This window comes from Anomalospiza imberbis, chromosome 19 (assembly GCF_031753505.1).
Source record: "Anomalospiza imberbis isolate Cuckoo-Finch-1a 21T00152 chromosome 19, ASM3175350v1, whole genome shotgun sequence".
Taxonomy (NCBI): Eukaryota; Metazoa; Chordata; class Aves; order Passeriformes; family Viduidae; genus Anomalospiza; species Anomalospiza imberbis.
The window spans coordinates 3,916,323-3,934,873 of NC_089699.1; the positions used below are offsets into that span (position 1 = coordinate 3,916,323).

Here is an 18,551-nt window from a genome sequence, read left to right on the forward strand (position 1 = left end):
TGGCTTGTGCCGCTTTTCCATATCTAATCCAGGCCTGAAGTGACAGCCCACGGTGCCCAGGCCCTGCTCTTGGCAGCAGCCCTTCCTTTCATTAACCTTCCTGCACCACTGATCACATATTTATTGCCCAGGGCCTGGGGCTGGGAGGTTTGCCCTGGAATTAAGCTGCTTCACGTCTGGTCACCACTCAGTGAGTTTCACATCCTGTGAAAGCTGCTCTGAAGCTGTTTCTGGGCTGCAGGGCTGGGCTTTAATGCTCTCAGGGCTGATCCCAAGTGACAACTGCTGCAGGACGCTCCATGGCTGGGGACAGCGTTCCTGCCCCTTCCGGCCCTAATTAAGGTGCCACTGGAATTCTGCAGGGAAAGGTTGGGCTGGGTGTGAGCCTCCCCTCGAGCAGGGCCAGTTCCATGTCCTTTAATGGGCTTTCCATGACCATTCCAGTGTTTTCTGCCCCTTTTTCTCCTTGGGAGAATCTGTGCAGGTTGTTAGAGCAGGGGCTGGAATGGGGCAGAATTCCCAGGGTTTCACTCCATCCCAAAGGCAGGGGTGGGGAGAGCAGCCAGGAACGGTGACTTCCTGGGTGTTACTCACATTTGTAAGGAATCTTGCATAGAAACAAGGAGAGGTGAGGAAAGAAGGCCCTGGCACTTGACAGAAGGGTTAATCACCTGGAAATGCTGATTGTGGTGTGTATTTTGAGGGGGTGAAGAGGAAAGTCAAACTTGTGAAATGAAATGCGTCTAGCAGCAGCAGGCTGGCTCTGCTTTGGTGTTCAGGGTGGTTAAGGGAGATGTAGTGATTTAAAATAAGTGGGCTTTAGTCACTTCTAGCAAAAAAGGGGTTTTTTTTTCTATATTTCTTTCAGACGAGTTGCCTTGAGCTGGAGCGCAGTGCCCGCGCTGCCGTGGCCAGGGAGAGGAGCTGCAGGCTCTGCTCTGGGGCGATTTTCCAGCAGTGCTGCTCCATCCCACGGCCAGGAGATGTCCCCAGCTGCCCGGGATTCCTCCAGGAGCTGCGGCTCTGCTCGGACACCCTGCAGTGCCAGCAGGGCTCTGAGCCCTCCTGCCCCGCTGTCCTTTGCACAGTGGCCTCCTGCCCCGGGGCTTTGGCCACCGAGGGATGGCCAGCGGATGTGGGCAGCATCAGAGCATCTCCTGGAGAACAGCTCCATTCAAACTCAATTTAAAACACCAAAACAACTGCAACGTTCTAATTTAGGTCTTGGTGTAACTAAATCAGTGAGAACTTGAGAGATCCTAAAAGCCCTTTCATTTCTTCTGTTTGTGGAAGTGCTTTGGGGAAGAGCAAGCAAAAGTTTTATTAGGCCAGCAAATCTGCCTCTTTAGATATTTTTATGCTATAGATTTTATTTTATGTATTTTACACATTGTCTATAAAACTATATAATATATAATCTATTGTTTATTATTATATAGTCAAATAAACCTAGATTTTTAATATATTTTAGCATTAGCGTTTTTAATATCAATTATATAGTTATATAGTTATATCAGTTTGTGAGATTTTTATATTTTATATTTTTAATTTTTTTTTTCCACTATTGCAAGGCTTGTGTTGGTTGTTCCTTAAACAGAAACCAGGCACAGGAGGTGTTGTGGAGGATGCAGGAACTCATCCTGGTGGGAGGAGGAGCAGCAGGGACAGGGACAGGCACAAAAGTGGCTTTTGTACCCAGAAATGCTCCCTGCAGTTGCCAAAGGGGCTGGAGCACCATAAGCCCTCTGTCGCAGCTGCGGCTGCAGCCCCTGTGCCCAGCTCTGAGCTCAAGGGGGAGGCCAAGGCGGGCAGGGAGCAGGAGAGCTGAAATCCCTGGCAGGCTGCAACTCAGGGGCTGCCCCATCCCCAGCTCCCCCGGCTGGCCCATGAGCCCCACCCCTTCCTTTTGGGTGGGCCTTGGTCACGGGCCCACTTTTGGGGGGGAAATGAAATCAGTTAAAAACCGAGCAGCTGATTCTTGGCAAAGGGGAAAGCTCAGCCCGGCGCAGAGAGGGAGCCCTGGGCAGAGCAGCGCTCAGCCCGCCCTGAGCCTGGGCCAGCTCGGGGCTCCAGCCAGGCTTTGGGAGAGGGGCCTGGGGCGCTGGGGCAGGGGATGTGGCTGCCAGGGAGCGCTCGGGCAGGGGATGTGGCTGCCAGGGGCCCTGACAGACCCCCAGGGCAGCAGAGGGCACAAGAGCCAAATCTGGGCAGAGGAAGAAGCGGAGAAGATGAATGAAAAAGAGAAGGGAATGCAAAAATTCCAGGTCCTGGACACAGTGGCCAGTCCCCCTGATGCCAAGGGGTTCACAGGAGTTGTCACAGTGCTGGGAGGAGCCCCTGGAGCTGTCACAATGGGTGCAGGAGCCCTTGGAGCTGTCAGAGTGCCAGAAGCAGCACTGGAGCTCTCACAATGGTTGGAGGAGGCACAATGCCTCTCTCTGGGACTGAGAGTAGCCACAGGGCTTGTCCTGGTGGGCTGGAGTAGCCTCAGGGCTCGTGCAGTGTCCAGTGGCCCCTGGGCTGCCCAGAGGCCGGGCCAGCAGCAGGACGTGCGGTGGCCGCAGCGATGGCACACGAGGACGTGAGCTATTACCGGGGGCAGTACAAGGACAGGCTCCTGCCCCTGCTCAGGTGAGGGGCTCCTCCAGCCCCCACCGTGTCTCCAGCTCTCCTTCCCTGCCCTGGCAAGCTCTCATCCCTTACCTGTCCCTCCCTTCCCTGCCCCAGCATCCCCGGAGCTGCCCTGGCTCTGCTGGGGGGTCCCTGCAGGGGAGGGCTGGGGGGGGCCATGCTGCCGGGGGGGTCCCAGGTGGGGCTGGGGTCCTGCCCACACCTGGGACACAGTCCAGGTCCCAGAGCATCCTGCCAGGATGCAGTGTGAGCTCGGGGAACGCGTGGCAGGGAGCTGCGGGCAGCAGAGGAGCACTCCACGAACTCCTTTATCTGCGTCCTGAAGAAGATGAAGGAAGTGCGACTGGTGGAGAAGGTTGTGGAGGAGACAGAGGAGGTGAGGAAGCTGCGAGGGTGCTGGGGCATGGCTGGGGGGCTTTGGAGGGTGGCAGGAGCAGGCAGGGAGGGGCTCTGGCTGTGGCAGCCGTGTCACCCTCGCTCTGCTGCTGCCAGGCCTTCACGGAGAGGATGGAGGCCCTTGCTGAGCAGTGGAGGGACCTGCACGCCAGGAGGGCCCAGCTGAAAGCCCACGTGGTGGCATCGGGGACGATTGTAAAGGTACACCTGGCACTCCTGGCACACCTGGCACAGCTCATACACCTGGCACAGCTCATACACCTGGCACAGCTCATACACCTGGCACACCTGGCACACCTGGCACAGCTCATACACCTGATACAGCTCATGCACCTGGCACAGCTCATGCACCTGGCACAGCTCATACACCTGGCACAGCTCATACCCCTGGTACTCCTGGCACACGTGGCACACTGCCCCTGCCCACCAGCTTCTCTCCCCTGGGAAGGGCCTTGGCTCAGTGCTCCCGGCCAAGCTCCCTGAGGCCGGAGCTGTGCGGAGCCGGGCTTTGTACCCTGGCAAGGAGAGGGCTTGTCTGGAAGGCACAGCCGCACTGCAGGGGCTGCCCCCAGGCCAGAGGGACATTGCCAGATGGGTGGCCCTGGGGACAGGGAGGGAGGTGGTCCCGCAGTGCTGGGGTCTCCTGGCAGTGCCCTGAGTGACCCAGCTCCACCTTCCCATGCCTTCCTCCCCCTCTGGCTGAGTGTGGTGTGGGAAACCTCCCCAGGAGAATGAAAGGCTGCAAAGCCAAGCTCTGAAGAAAGCCAAAGAAGAGAAAGAGGAGAATTCAAAAAAGGAGAGTAAGGTCTTGAGGGCTAGGATGGAACTGGAAGCCCTGAGAAAACAGCACCAGAAACTCTCAAAAAAATTGCTGAAGTACTCCCTGTTCAAGAGATACTTGGAGGATGTGGTGGAGAATTCACAGGTGAGCTTGGACGTGGCTCAGGGAGGGCCTCACCTGGGTTTGAACCAGAGGGGACAAGGCAGGGCCAGGGAAATCGGCACTTGATCAAAGCCAGAGACTCCAGAGGGGGTGGGAAGGGTTCCCTGGCAACAGGGAGCAGGGTCAGGAGAGAAGAACCAGAACAGATGAAGGATTGAGAAAATGGAACAAAAGCCATGAGAAAGGGGAAAGCTCAGCGCTGAGGGCAGCAGGGTCCCCTTGGTGTCACCATTCCAGGTCACACTGATGGTTTGGGAGAGGTGAAAACTGCCCAGGAGCGGGACCCAGGCAGTTGTGAGGAAAGCTGTGCCTCCTCTCCAGGGTGCTGGGACATCTCTCCGTGCATCCCTCATGCTCCTGCTGCCTCCCAGGGCCTGGGCACACGGAGCTGTTGTGTTTCATCCCAGCACTGCTCCCCTGGGCACAGCTGTGACGCCTCCCCTGTGCCACTGCCAGTCCCGGGCCTGGCACTGGGCATGTCATGGCCCAGGGGACGTGGCCGTGCTCAGGGACCAGCAGGGACCATGGAGAAGAGAGAATCTTCCAGGGGGGAGCCTTGGCCCTGCTCAGGGCAGGGGAGCCCAGGGAGGGGAGGGCAGGGCAGGGCAGGGCAGGGCAGGGTGTCACTGACCCTGGGGAGGGCAGGGCAGGGTGACACTGACCCCAGGCAGGGCAGGGTGTCACTGTCCCCAGGGAGGGCAGGGTGTCACTGTCCCCAGGGAGGGCAGGGCAGGGCAGGCTGTCCCTGACCCCAGGCAGGGCAGGGCAGAGTGTCACTGACCCCAGGCAGGGCAGGCTGTCCCTGACCCTGGGGAGGGCAGGGCAGAGTGTCACTGACCCCAGGACCCTGTGCTGCAGTTCTGTGACATCGATGACCTCATCACCTACTACAAGGCCCTGCTGAGGACACGCAAGGACCTGCTGCAGTCCCAGTGGTGGCACCAGCAGCTGACGGAGCAGGGCAAGGGCCTGCAGCAGCAGATCAGGGCAGAGAAGGAAGCTGAGATGCTTCAGTGCAAGAATGACCTGGTGCAGCTCAAAGAATCTTTTGAGCAGGCTCAAAGTGACATCCGCCAGTGGGTAAGGAGCTGTGGGGTGGCCAGGGGGGCTCTCCAAGGCCTGGGGAGCCGGGAGTGGCTCCTCCTGCAGCCAGGGGCTCGTGGCAGGGCCCAGCAGCAGTTTGTGGTGGGAGGAGATGCCCGATCCTGTCCCTGCACAGGGCTGCAGGAGGACAGAGAGCCCGGGTGTGGGGCAGGTTTGTCACCAGGGAGAGCTGGGAGCAGCAGGACAGGGAGGTGACAGTGGCAGCGCTGCAGGGGAGCTGTCCCTGCTGCAGGGTGGGCACGGGGCTGGCAGGGAGGACGTGCCAGGGTGGGCACTGCAGGGGCTGCAGTGCAGCCGGGCTGGCTCCTGGCTCTGCTCCCAGCACACCAGGCTGCACCGGCTCCTGCCCAGCCCCGATGAGGCTGGAATTTGGGGTCTCAAGCCGGGGTCCCGGTGCTGAAGCAGTTTTGCTGGGACGTGTCTCGTGTCCTCCAGGAGGATCGCTGGGCCGAGGTGCAGGTCAGGGCTGCCAGGAAGGCCACGGAGCTGAAGTCCCTCACCATGGCCATCCACAGCCTCTTCCAGGCCGCCAGCGCGCGGCTGCAGCCACAGGGCAAGGTGGCAGCTGGGGACAGCCACCGGCAGCTGGACATGGTAACGCCCAGCACAGCCCGAGCCTGCCCAGGAGGAGCAGCAGGAATGGCTCTCCCAGGGCGAGGGGGAGCCCCCAGACCCAGCCCCCCTCCCTTCTCCCCTGGGCTCCCTGGCACGGGGAATGGTGGGGACACCAGGCAAACCTGTCCCTTCCCAGCAGGCGGAGCAGGGAGAGGGGCCCTGGGGGACAGCAGGGATGGGGGACAGGTGGGGACAGGGGTGCAGGGCTGTGGAGATACTGGGGTGCAGGGTGCGGGGATATGGGGATGCAGGGTTTCAGGGATATGGGGGTGCAGGGACATGGGGATGCAGGGATATAGGAATGCAGGGTTTCAGGGATATGGGGGTGCAGGGACATGGAGATGCAGGGATATAGGAATGCAGGGTTTCAGGGATATGGGGGTGCAGGGACATGGAGATGCAGGGATATAGGAATGCAGGGTTTCAGGGATATGGGGGTGCAGGGACATGGAGATGCAAGGATGCAGGGGTGCAGGGGTTTCGGGGATGCAGGGATATGGGGATGCAGGGTTTCAGGGATATGGGGATGCAGATCCAGGGTTTGATCCGTGGCCAGGCTTTGGTTCCATTCCCCCACAGAGACGCACTCTGGTGCTGCACTGCTTTCTTGTCCTGTGACTCAGCTTGGGGACATCTGCCCTCCAAGAGGGACAGGCTCCCCTCTGCCTCCTGCTCCCACTCCTGCCTGACCCTGCCCTCTCCCCCTCCCACCCGAGATCCAGCAGTTCATCCACGACCTCCAGGACTTCACGGAGGACATGAAGGAGCGTGGCCAAGCTCTGTGAGAGCCTGCCCTGCCAGCGAGGGAGAAGCAGGGCAGGCAGGGAAAGGGGAAGACAAGAGAACCTGCAGATATTGCTGACTAAAAAAAAAAGCAATTATTTTAGGGCATCTCTTCGTTTCCTGCTGATCCTCCATGCTCTTCTGTGAGCCCAAAGACTCAGAAGCAGAAGAGAGAGAAAAGCAGGAGGGAGTGAGCCCCGCGTGGCTCTCAGGGGTCCCAGAGGTCTCACAGACACTGACAGTGCCACCAAGAGCTGCTGCCTGCCCTGGAGAATCAGCTCCTGACTCATCCCAGAGCACAGAGGATGCTGTGCCTTTGTGCCCTTGCATCTCATCTCAGCTGTGACATCGCCAAAGGGACAGGCTCAAGCACACCCCTCCTGAGAGGTGACTCAGCTGTCCCCTCCCCGGCCACTCTGTCACCCACGTGGGTCCCTCTCACTGGTGGCAGGAGCTCCTGGGACAGGAGCAGCTCTGCCCCTGTGTGGGACAGGTGGGGACACGGCTGTCCCCAGGGGCTGTGGGGGACACTGAAGGAAACGAAGTTTGGGTCAGAGGCAGAAATGGAAGGGTTGGGGGTCTTGCTGCAGCAGCAGGAGCTGCTCTGGGCATTCCAGGGAGCTGCCGAGCCCAGCCTGACTGCCCTGGGTCAGGTTTCTGTTCCTCTTTGCCCACCCTGCCCCTGCTGGGTCACAGCTGAGCCATCTCCTCAGACAGTCCCGGGAGGGAAAGCAGCTGCGGAGCTTCCAACAGACATTTATTGGTTTGGGTTGAGGTCGATGCACATGAAGCAGTGTCCCTCCTGTGGGCTGGGCTCCTCTCCCAGCCCTTCCAGCAGTTCCGTGTGCCCGGGGAGCAGCCTCAGGTGGGACACACAGACAGACCCCGCCCATCCTCCTGCCTGCACCGGCACTGCTTCCAGCCCAGGCTGGCTCCAGAGGGGGCAGTTTGGAATCCAGGGCTCTCCTGGCCTCTGGCTCCCTCTCAGCCCAACCAAACTCACTGGCTGGGTCACTCACTGTCCCAGTAAGGCCCTGGGAGGGCCGGACAGAGAGGAGCCTTTGGTGTGTGTGGAACAAAGCAAATCCCTGTGGGCCACGCAAGGCAGCCCTGGAGAGTCTCTGGAGTGGCCCAGGATGGGATCAGCTCCAGGACAGGGTCAGCCCCAGGCTGGAACCTCCCCACGGACACTCCCAGGGTGGAGCAGGATGTTCTCCAAGCAGCAGCTCCAGGTGGTTTTTATCCCTCAGCCCCGGTGTGGGATGCTCTGTCCCGTGCCGTGGGCTCCCCGCTGCTGTCACAGCTTCCAGGCCAAGGTGGGATGTGGTGTCTGTGCTGCCGTGGAGGACCTGGGGCCACCAGGACCTGTGCCAGCCCCCGGAGCTGCCCAGCTAGCCCGGGGCCCTCGGTGCTGCTGCAGGGGAACTGTGGACAGTGATGGACGTTGGATCTTTCGGAGGAGAGCAGGGAGTGGACTCTGGCTGCAGACCTGGGGAGCAAAGGCAGGAGGTGGGAAACCAGGAATTAGAGGCACAGGTCCCCTTGTGCCTCCTTCTCCGGGGCCATGGAGCCAGCCCTGCTCTGCAGCGCACCCAGTGCCCTGAGATGAGCTCCTGCTGCCTCTGGCCACAGTGAGAGCTCCACCGGCACGAGATCAGTTCTCCACAGAGGCCACAACCCCCACGCCTCTGGCAGCAGCACCTGCCTCACTCAGAGCTTGTCCCAAGGGCTCAGGAGCTGCAGCTCTGTGCTCCTCACTGCGGGGTGAAGTCCCCCCAAGCTGTTTGGGCCTTGCTGGCCCCGTGTGCACCTCCAAAGCCCAGTTTGGGCAGCAGAGCCGTGCACAGGGCAGGGGGGCGGCCAGAGCCAGGCACAGCTGCTCCAGTGGGGATCCCCCCCACATCTCTGCCAGGTCCCTCCAGCCTCCTGCTGGGCTGAGGGGAGAGCCTGGAGCTGCTCGGGCAGGCAGCACCTCTGAGGGTGTGCCATGCCCACGGAATTCAGATCACTTCTGTCCCGAACCGCTGGCACAGGCTGGGGACTGCCTGGTTGGCTCAGCAGCCACAGGATTGCCCTGAGCCACTGACACAGCACAGCCCTGTTCCCAAAATCATGGCTCATCCCTGTGGGGCTCTCCAGGGAGACCCACCCAGCTCCAAGGAAGGGCCAGCAACAAGGAACCCACTCCTGCCTGTCCCAGATCCCCAGGCTGTGCCCCTACCATGGCCGTGTCCTGTGCCAGGGGCTGGCAGTGCCCTACATGATGGAGCAGGTGAAGCCACAGCACTCCTTGAGCAGCGTCAGGCCCGTCTTGGTCACGTAGGGAGCCGAGGTTTGCTGTCCCCTCGATGTCATCTTCTTCTCTCGGACAGGAGCTGCGGGAAGAGGAGCCTGGCTCTGCCTGGGGACCGGGGCACAGCCCGGGGCTGCTGCTCAGAGCTGCCCTGGGGCTGCTTTGACCCCGGGGAGCCACAGCTCCTGCCCCTCGAGGGCACTGCCCTGGGGCTCTGGGGTGTCCCCAGCTCCTGCCCCTCGAGGGCACTGCCCTGGGGCTCTGGGGTGTCCCCAGCTCCTGCCCCTCGCCTCGAGGGCACTGCCCTGGGGCTCTGGGAGTGCCTCCCGCCACCCTGGGGAGGTGACAAAGACAGGGGAGGGGTGGCTGTCATCAGAGGATATGGTGTCCATCCTGCATCCACCCGAGGTGTGAGCCAGTGTTCAAGGGCCAGTAGAAGGCTGGCAGCTCTAAGAGAGCGCCCCCAGCCCCGTTCTCATGGGCCATGCTGGGAAATGCCAGGAGGGAAATGGATTCCTAACACCTGCTCCAATTCCAGGTGTTCCCACGCTGTGACCTCAAGCACCAGCATCCCCTGTGCCATTTCCCCACGTCCCCCAGGTAAGCCAGTCCCAGGCAGTGAAATCTTGGAGGCAGAGTGCTTGGGAAAGGGGACAAATGCCAGGGAGGTTCAGTGCAAGCAATAAACACGTCAGCACCCACTTGCTCTCTGGAGGTAGCTTTTGGAGAGCTTGCTCTGCAGGAACTCGGCCATTTCCTTGTCTTCTTCCCTTTCCCTGTGACAAAGAACTCGGTTACTGCTCAGGAAAGGAGCAGCAAGGCCCCCAGGAGCTGTGGGAAGGCAGGACACAGCTCAGAGGATGGGTTGCACTGTCCCCAGCACAAGCAGTAGGTGACAGCAGCTACCTGAGCCTCTCAAACTCCACGTCATCCACCAGGAAATCCCGCGTTTCCACCAGCTTGTGGATCTGCTGCACCAGCTCCTCTTCCCTCTGCTTCTCCTCGTTGGATTTCTGGTTCTCTGCAGCACAGGGAGCACATTCACAGCCACAGGGAGCACATTTCACACCCCCAGAGGGACCACCCCCCCTGCCAAGGCCAGTCCTGTTCCGTTCTGCTCAGCTCTGAGTGTGGGGGCAAAGCCAACCCACAGGAAGCAGCTGGATCCGGGCTCGGGCTGCTCAATGAGCAGGAATCTGGTCCCAGCTGCCCTGGTTGGAGGTGACAGCTCTCCTGGGGCTCTCCTGGGGCTCTCCCACTGCTGGAGTTAGTGCAGAGTCACCTGGGCTCTGTCCCTGAGCAGCCCGATGGCAGAGCCCATCACGGCCACGATCTGGATCATTAAGGGCCCCGAGGCTGGGGACGTTCCAAGCCCCAGCCCTGGCGGGCTCTGAGCAGCACTGATGTGTTCCCGGCTTTATCCAAAGCCAAGGCTGCTGTGGCTGTCTCACAAGAACAGGGATGTGCAGGATTTTTCCAGCACAGACTGGTCTGAGTCCACTTCTAAAGAAGACAAAAAGAGCAGAATTTCTGCTCTCAGCTGAGTCTGGGAGTGCTGAAAAGGCAAGAAATGAAAGCCCAAAGCAGATGAAGGAAAGCCAGGCTCATTTCCCCAGTAGCAGAAAAGACCAATTTATCTCTGCTCTGGGCCATGGTTTCGGAAAGTCTTGGTTTATGGACTGGAAGGAGTCGGGATTAAAAGCCCCCATGAGATCTGGAGCAAGGAGCTCCTATTTTTATGGCAGGATGCTCCCCTCCCCTCTGAGCCTCCATCGGGATGCCGAGCCAGGTTTATTGGAGGGAGCAGCATCTGAATATCAAACAGCACCCGGGCTCTGCCTCCGTGCTGAAGGTTGCCAGGCACGGCCAGCACAGTGGCACCTGGCAGGGCCACCCTGGCCTCTGGGGTGTCCCCGAGCACAGCACAGAGGAGGTGCCTGGGGACACAGCTGTGCACAGCTAGGCCCTGTCTGCACCCATCTCCCCTGCCACACCTGCCCTGGGTGGGGGAGTGCAGCATCCTGGGGATCCCAGCACCCTGGGGATCCCAGCGCCCCGGGGCTCCCAGCACCCCCAGGTATCCCTGCACCCTGGGGATCCCTGCACCCTGGGGATCCCAGCACCCTCAGGGATCCCAGCACCCTCAGGGATCCTCAGGGATCCCAGCACCCTCGGGGATCCCAGCACCCCGGGGCTCCCAGCACCCTGAGCCCAGAGCCTCACCTGGCATGGCCAGGAGCTTCTGGAGCTCTGTTTTCAGCCGGCTGATTTCCTTACAGAGCTGGATGTCATCCATCCTGCAGAGACACAAACAGAACCTCTGAGGGGGAGAACTGGGAGAGGAGAGGTTCAAAACCCCCAGAGCAACACCCAGCCTGTGCCTGTGGTGGGGATCCCAGATTTCCCTGCCTGAAGGGAAATGGGAAATGCCAGCCCACTTCATCCCAGAGTTTTCTTGGGGCGCTGGTTCTGGGCAGAGAGAAAGTTTCATCACCTTAATGATAACAAAGCCTTATCAAAACCTGGCCCATCCACCAGGCAAGAGCTGCTGTGTTTCTCCTGGTCCCAGAAAATAATCCCAAAGAGCAAAATCCAAAAAGAAGTGGAAGCTGCTGCCATAGAAAAAGATCTATTTTATGCCACCTTCCTGCAGAATTAAATAAAGGTAGAAACATGAAATGTAACAGAGAGGGTGTGCAGAGCACCAGGGGGCCACGGGACAACAGAGACTGCTGGGGACACACTGATTTAAATTAAAATGAACAGTCAGGTGAGAGCTGGATGATTGTTGCATTTAAATGGAAATTAATTCAGGAAAAACTGATAGGTAGAATAAAAGATAATAAACTCTTTTTTCAATTAAAATTAGGAGGCGTTGCAGGGACAAGCAACCAGGAGGCTCCTCTGGGGCTGGGACTGCTTCTACCCCTGCTGGTGACACCCGTGCTGGTGACACCTTGGCAGCATCAGCCAGAGACACGTGTCCCTGGCTGGCCCCAGGGAGCATCGAGGGCCCAGGGTGGAGCTGCACCTCCCACAGGAATTCCAGAGCTTTCCTCTTGCCCCGGAAAGGAGAAGTGTTTAGTGCCTCATTGTTTCCCAGAGCAGACACCCCAGGAATGCTGGAATGGTTACCTGATGTTTCCCACAAGGAGCGAACTGGTTTTTATCGGGGTCACTGCTCTGCTCAGCTGCACACCCCGGGAGTTCTCCACCTCCCTGAGCCCTGCAGCCCCAGCACCCCGAGCATCACCTTCTCCCCGCACTGGGGAATCAGAACAGGCCGTGCAGCCCCTGTTTGCCACCTCTCTGAGCCTGGCCTGCAGAGCCCAGCTCTGGGCTCCCCTTCTCCAGCAGCAGTGCCCCGGGAAGCTCCTCAGCCTTCCCAGCCTCGCTCCTGGGCCCTGCAGAGCCAAGGACGAGTTCCCACAGCTCCCAAAGGCTCCCAGCCAGGCAATCCTGGCATCTCCCAGCCCCCACGGGATCGCTGTGGCAGCCAAGCCCACCGGGAGGTTTCTGCAGGAGACTTCCCTTTGCTTTCCAAGGGAGAAACCATACAAAGGCTTAAGGAAGCACTGGAGCTGGGAGCTTTGACAGCACCTGAGAGATCAGGTACCGTTGCCATGGAAAGCCTTTAAGAGCTACACTTTTGATGGTTTCCAAAACTCCTTTTCAACAACGAGTTCAGGGTGAGCTGTGCCTCGAAGGGGCTCCAAATCCGAGCCTCTGAAGCAGCTCAAAGCTTCCACTCATGGGATTTACCCAGGGACTTCCAGGCTGTGGGGACCCAGTCACATCCAAAAGGCAGCACAGGAAGTGCTCCAGCCCAGGAAATGTCACCTTTGCCAAAATCCCAGCCTGTGCTGGGCTGGGAGGGTGGGATCCGAGGGCTGGGCTAACTACAGCCCTTTAGTGACATTAAAAAACTGAATCAAGCCAAACCGTGGGTGTTAGTCAGGCCTTTTCCTCCAAACACATGAAATCTCCTGACAGAGCCATGGAAAATATTCTGTATACCCCAGGGGTTGGTGGGCACCATTGCAACACAGGGGTTTAGGTGGGAAGGGCCTGGAGAATTTAATTCCAAAATTTCTTGGATTTCTGGAATGGAAACAAGGTGGGAGGCAGCCTCATCCCTGCTCATCCCTGGGGCTGAGCTGCGCCAGGCTGGCAGGAGGAGAGCTGGGCAGTCCCTGGGAGGAGCAGCACAGGAGGGGCAGGCACTCACATGTAGCGCAGCTCCGACTCCCGGCGCACCAGGATCTCCCGGATCCGCTCGATCCTGAAGAGCTCTCCCTCGATGTCATCGATGGTGGTGGTGGAGTCGGCCATGGACACGATCTCGTCCTCTGGAAAAGGAGAGGGAGCCGCCTGAGGCAGCAAGAGACCAGCAGGTCCCTCAGTGCAGCCCTGGGAGCAGCAGCAGCGCTTCCTCTGCTCCCCGTGCCGGGCCCCGGCTGGGACAGAGCCCCACATTCCCGGGGGTCTCCCTGGGAGAGGAGCAGCAGGAGCCCAAGGGAGCTGCAAACCACTGGAGGGGAGGACAGGAATGTCCCTTTCTTTTTCCAGAGCCACGGAAGCCTCCAGCATGTCCAGCACAGAGAGCTGAGCCTGCCCAGCACCCTCCTCCTGCAAGAACAGGAGCAAACCCAGGGCACACAAAGCCCAGAGCTGAGGAGCCGCAGGGTGAATTCCTTCTGCTGCTCTGCCTCCATCACACGCTGGACAAACACCCCCATCCTTCCCAGCCACGGGGGTGAGCCCCCCTGTTCAGCTCCCTCACCCTCTGCAGCGCTGAGCATCACATCCAGCCCCCACATGGGGAAACTGAGGCAGGAAAGGGGGGGTCACCTGCTCAGGGTGAGAGGCAGGAGCTTCACAGCAAAATGTGGGATAAAGGGGCTGTAATTTATGTTTCAAAGGGATGGCCAGGATGAAAGCCCACTCACCTCCATCCGTGGCTCTCACCAGCAGCTCTGCCTCCCCCGCTGTGACTCACACACAAATCCCACTCGTTTGCTCCAGCCTGTCCCAGGGATTTCTGCTGGATGCTGTGTGGGTCCCACAGTGACTCCCAGCCAAGTTTATGGGATTTGCTCCAGGCCAGCTCCCAGCCTGGGCCGGCTCTCAGACACGACACTGAGACTGGAACCAGTGCCAGCAGCAGCACCTTCATCACATCCCAGCTAACCCCACATTCCCAGAGGTGCTGGGGACAGGGGCCTGCAGCAGAGCCAGGCTGTGGGACAACATTCCAAACCCTTCCAAACACTCCTGCAGGGGCTGTCTGCTTCCTCTGAACCTTCACAGAACACTTCTCCCCTCAGAGGTTTTGCCTTCCTGCAGCCCCGGGACTTTCCCTGTGCAGGAAGAGGGGAAAGTATAGAAAGTACAGCTGCTTCAGGAGCAGGATTTCCCAGGCAGGGATGCTGGGAGATGGCAGGGTGTGTGCTCTGGGCATTCCAAGCAGGAGCCAGGCCAGTGCTGAGGGTGACAGGGCAGGAAGACACAAACTCCAAGGCACAGGACCAAACACTCTGCACTCTCTGTCCTCTCCCCATCACAAAACACTGCTTGGGAAATCATTCCCAGAGTGGAACATATTTCCAAGACTTCCAGCAGGGAAGGTTTATTGTGGAAATCCGATGGTTTGGATTCATGTGTATGGTTTGGGGAAGAGTTTTCTGCTGTTCCTGGCTCGGAAACTCATAAGGGTTTCTCGGAGATTGTGTCCCTCTCCCCAGGCACGAAGGCCATGCTCAGCTGATGCCAGGGCGTGGCTCCTCCCTCATTCCCGTTCGGGGCTCAGGGCAGGCGCTGGGGCTGGAGGAGCCTCCAGCAGCCCCTGCCCGGCTCTGCACAGCCCCTCCCTCTGCCTCCTTCCTGACGCGGTTGCCAAGGGACCGGCCTGTGGCTGCTACAGCATCACCATGCGGTTGCTAAGGGACCAGAGCACGGTTGCTAGGGGCCCAGGATGCTGAGGTCCTTCATCCCGAGCATTCTGGGGCTCTGCTACCCCACAGCTCCTCTGGCCTGGGATATTTTGCTGCAGCTGCACCCAGCGGAGCAGCTGGGCATGGCCCCAGGGGCCTGCGGCAGATGCTGCCAGATGTGCAGGGACCAGCACACCTGGAGGGGCAGGTGGCACAGCTGGCATGTGCCTGTGGGCAGCCACTCCCTGGGGCTGTAGCTCAGCTCAGCCCCAGTGCTGTCACCAAAAGCTGCGCTGCTGTGTCCCCTCTGTGCCCAGGCGGAGGTGACAAGGCTGGTGGCTGTCCCCATGTGCCAATAATCACAGAGCCACATAAACCAGGGGCTTCCGGCAGCCTCCATGCCCAGGGACACCCCAACCAGCCTGGGAGCACGGGGTGGGGCTGGGCAGGGGGACGGGGATGGGGATGGTCACTCCTGGCCTGCCCGACTGAGGAATAACCTGGAATGTTCTGGTCCCTGCTGGAACAATCACTGCACTGGGGCTCCCAGGCAGGAACTTCCCAGGGGCGAGTGCCAGGGCTGGAACAGCTGCCAGCATCCCAGAATGACACTGGCACAACCATTCCAGCTGGGAGAGGGGAATCCTCGCCTGTGGAGGCGAAGGGAGGAGGGGACAGGGCTGGGGCGGGAGGAGGGGGCAGGGCTGAGTTGTTTTCCTTCACCTGCAGCAGGAGGCTGGGATGTAATTCCAGCCTCTGGGCAGAGCCCACAAGAGCAGGAAAGCTCCTGGCTCAGCTCTGGGATTGTTCCCATCGGGCGTGGCTGGCACCCCCTGGCCCTCACCTTTCTGTTGGACACTGACCAGGTCAGGAGTGTCCTATGACATGGGGACAGTGGGAAGGTCACAGCACAGCCCAGCCAGGGCTCAGCTGGAGGGTGCCAGCTCTTGGCTGTGCCTTCAGGTGCTGTGGTCAGGTCCTGGCACTCTGCAGCCCTCAGGAATTCCAAGGAACTGCTCCCCAAAGCAGGCGGTGCTGGAAAGGACCTTCGTGTGCCTGGAGCTGCTGAATTCAGGGCAGAAGCAGAGGGAGGGCAGTGCCAGGACAGAACTCCTGGAATATTTACCCACAAACCCTGGGAGGGAGCACGTGGAGAAGGGGACACCCAAGGCAGGGTGTTCACTAAAGCTGGGATCAAGCCCACAGTCCAAATCTCCCTCTGGGGACTGACAGGGAGGGCCCCATGTGTGGCCACACTGCCCAGGGGTCCCTTTGCTCCCACAGCTCTCCCAGAGCAGCACAGCCATGCACAGAACTCCCCACACAGAAAACCCCCCAGTGCCTGAGCCAAAGGGATCCTGCCTGGCACCATCTCAGCCTGGCAAACCAAGGAGGGGGAGAAAGCTTTGACAGAAATTTGGAAATGCTCTAATCATCACAGCCAGCCCAGGGAGGGGTCTCCACTAATGAGGAGTGTAATAGCCAGAGCCTTCCATTCCAGATGGTTTGGGGAAAACATTTGGACAGCCAGCAGCAAGCTGGGATGAGTCACTGCAGCCAACAGTGCAGGGTGAGCTTTAAGCAATTTTCTTGATGATTAAAGTTGGGAAATTGATCGACAGCCCCCTGTGGAGGGGTCAGAGCTCTCTATGGGGCACCATGCCAAGAAGCCTCAACTCAGCCATGTGTTTTCCTCTGCTCCTGAGAGCAGCAGGGACAGGGGACATTCAGCCTGAACTCCAGCAGGACAAGAGGCTCCGGGAGCTCAGTGCTGCACAGGCTTGGTCTGAGCTTTCCTGGTGGGGAGCAAGAAGCAGAGCAGCATCCGAACAGCAGGCAGGGATTGTTGCCATGTTCTTACCTGTCCCAAGGTTCTCACCTGTCCCAAGGTCTCCAGGAGCTGGGAGCTCACAGAACTGTGCTGAACCAGCAGAATCACAGCCACCACAGCCCTGCTCACAGGCACCCGTGGGGGATGTCCAGCCCACACCCAGCACCCTGGGTCGGGTCCCTGGCCCACCCCGATGTCACCCAGCTGCTGGAGCAGAGGACCGGGTGATGAAGGTGCTCAGAGCCTCACGGGAGGTGTAGGGGAGGATACACACTGCCAGGAAAGGCACAAAGGAAAAGGACCAAAACTTCCCACAGCTCACCCAGGAGCTGAGCAGCTTCATGGGCACCACACAGCCCCCGAGCAGTACCCAGCAGGATGCTGGAGTTAGCTGATCCCTCCTCCCCTGCCTCTCCAGCTGCCTGTCCGTGCCCGCTGGGTGCAAGGGGCTGAGGGGGAGCAGAGAGGGACAGAGAAGGGGAGGGGTCGGAGGGGTGGCAGGGCAGAGGGATTGCAGGCGCCTCCCTCCGCCCAGCCCGGCACTGCGACCCTTCCTCCCAGCCCAAGGTCGAGGGCTCTGCTCAAGGAAATTCCCCCGCTTGGCATCCCCCGCGCTCCTGCTGGAGGAACCGCTCTGGGAGGGACAAAGGCGGTGAAGGGCAGGGCGAGTCCTCCTGTGCCCTGCTCACAGCCGTGCCCAGGGCCGCGCATGGCAGCGCAGCGGCGTCGTGTCCGGCCGGGCAGCAGCAGCGAGATGTGACCGTGCTCTGCAGGTGTGTCCCTCCAGACATCCCCCTGCCGCCACCCTTCCTCCCTCCAGCCCCCCTTCTCCCCGTCCTTTCTCTCCCCCAGCCACTCCATCCATCCATCCATCCATCCATCCATCCATCCCCCACACTCCCGATGGCCGCTGCGCGGGGTTTCGGCGGCGCCGGTGCCGGTCCGGGGATCCCGGCTGGGCTCCGTTTGCTGGATGAAGCCGCCGGTTCCCCGCCAGCTCCCGGGGCTCGGGTGCCCGGATTGTCCCGGAGCCCCGGGGGCGGGGGAAGTTGGGCTCGGGCGGTGCCGGTACCGGTCCCGTCCCGGTCCCGCCGCGCTCACCTGGCCCCGCGCCGGCCGGCGGCCACCGGGTGGATTCCATGGATCCGTAGCGGGGAGAAGCGCGGCTGCCCTCCATCCGCAGCCCAGCGCGCCGCGCTCCGCCGGGGCGGGGGCTCCCGCCGCTCCGCTCCCGCTGCTCCCGCCGCCCCCTCCGCGCTGCTCTCTCCGCTCCGCCAGGGCGGGGGCTCCCGCCGCTCCCTCCGCTCCGATCCCATTGTTCCCACCGGTCCCTCCCCTCCGAGCCCCTGCCGGCAGCCTCTGGCCCCCGCAGCTGCACCCGGCTCACGCCCCGGGGCTCCACCGGGCCCCTTTCGGGACGTTTCACCCCAAACGCGCAGCATCGGCACCGACCGAGCGGGGCCCGGCACTGAAGGCGCCCAGGCTCTGGGGGACACGAGAGAGGGACACGGGGTGCTGGGGGTATGCACAGCACCCAACAGCCTCCCCAAAACCTGCTGCTGCACCAGGGCAGCTGCACTTTGCGGTAGAAGCAACTTTTTCCCCATGGAAAAACCCAACAGCGAGAGTTTGAGCGATGCTCCAAAGGCTGAAGCCTCAAAGCCACCTCAGCAGGACCCCAGTGGTCTCTCCTCTTTCGGCGGGGACAGCAGTGACCAGTGCCACTGCCCTGACGGCTGCGCCCGGCAAACGGCCACGGAAGGCGGAGCTGGGTGTGGGCTGCAATCCCTCCTCTCACAGGGGTTTGTGCTCCCAGAGCACTTGGCTGAGGATCCACAGCTGTCAGGGACACACCTCAACACCCCCTCCCCCAAAACACACTGAGGGGACACACAGGTGTCCTCTGCTGGGACACTTCTCGGCCAGGACGTGCCTGAAGGTGACACTGATGTCCCCATGCACAGGTCCAAGGGCTCAGGGACACCCCAGCTCGGCAAGGTAGTTCGGGGCACTTTGGGAAGT

At 60.5% G+C, this 18,551-nt stretch overlaps 2 protein-coding genes across 2 annotated transcripts; one reads left to right on the forward strand and one right to left on the reverse strand.

The window, feature by feature from the left end:
* The first annotated feature begins 2,537 nt into the window (after positions 1–2,537).
* On the forward strand, positions 2,538–6,506 carry CCDC42 (coiled-coil domain containing 42). Its single transcript, XM_068209784.1, has 7 exons — positions 2,538–2,631; positions 2,902–3,007; positions 3,124–3,228; positions 3,755–3,952; positions 4,829–5,050; positions 5,510–5,668; positions 6,406–6,506. The coding sequence occupies exons 1-7, from the start codon at positions 2,567–2,569 to the stop codon at positions 6,472–6,474; spliced, it is 924 nt and encodes a 307-aa protein (XP_068065885.1). The 5' UTR covers positions 2,538–2,566; the 3' UTR covers positions 6,475–6,506.
* A 2,093-nt stretch (positions 6,507–8,599) lies between these two features.
* Positions 8,600–17,789, reverse strand: LOC137485310 (bMERB domain-containing protein 1-like). The gene is made up of 6 exons (XM_068209785.1): positions 17,631–17,789; positions 12,994–13,114; positions 10,989–11,062; positions 9,672–9,786; positions 9,468–9,541; positions 8,600–8,847 (listed from the first exon to the last, which is right to left on the reverse strand). Exons 1-6 carry the CDS (start codon positions 17,704–17,706, stop codon positions 8,729–8,731), a joined length of 579 nt encoding a protein of 192 aa, XP_068065886.1. The 5' UTR covers positions 17,707–17,789; the 3' UTR covers positions 8,600–8,728.
* Between the last annotated feature and the right edge of the window lie 762 nt (positions 17,790–18,551).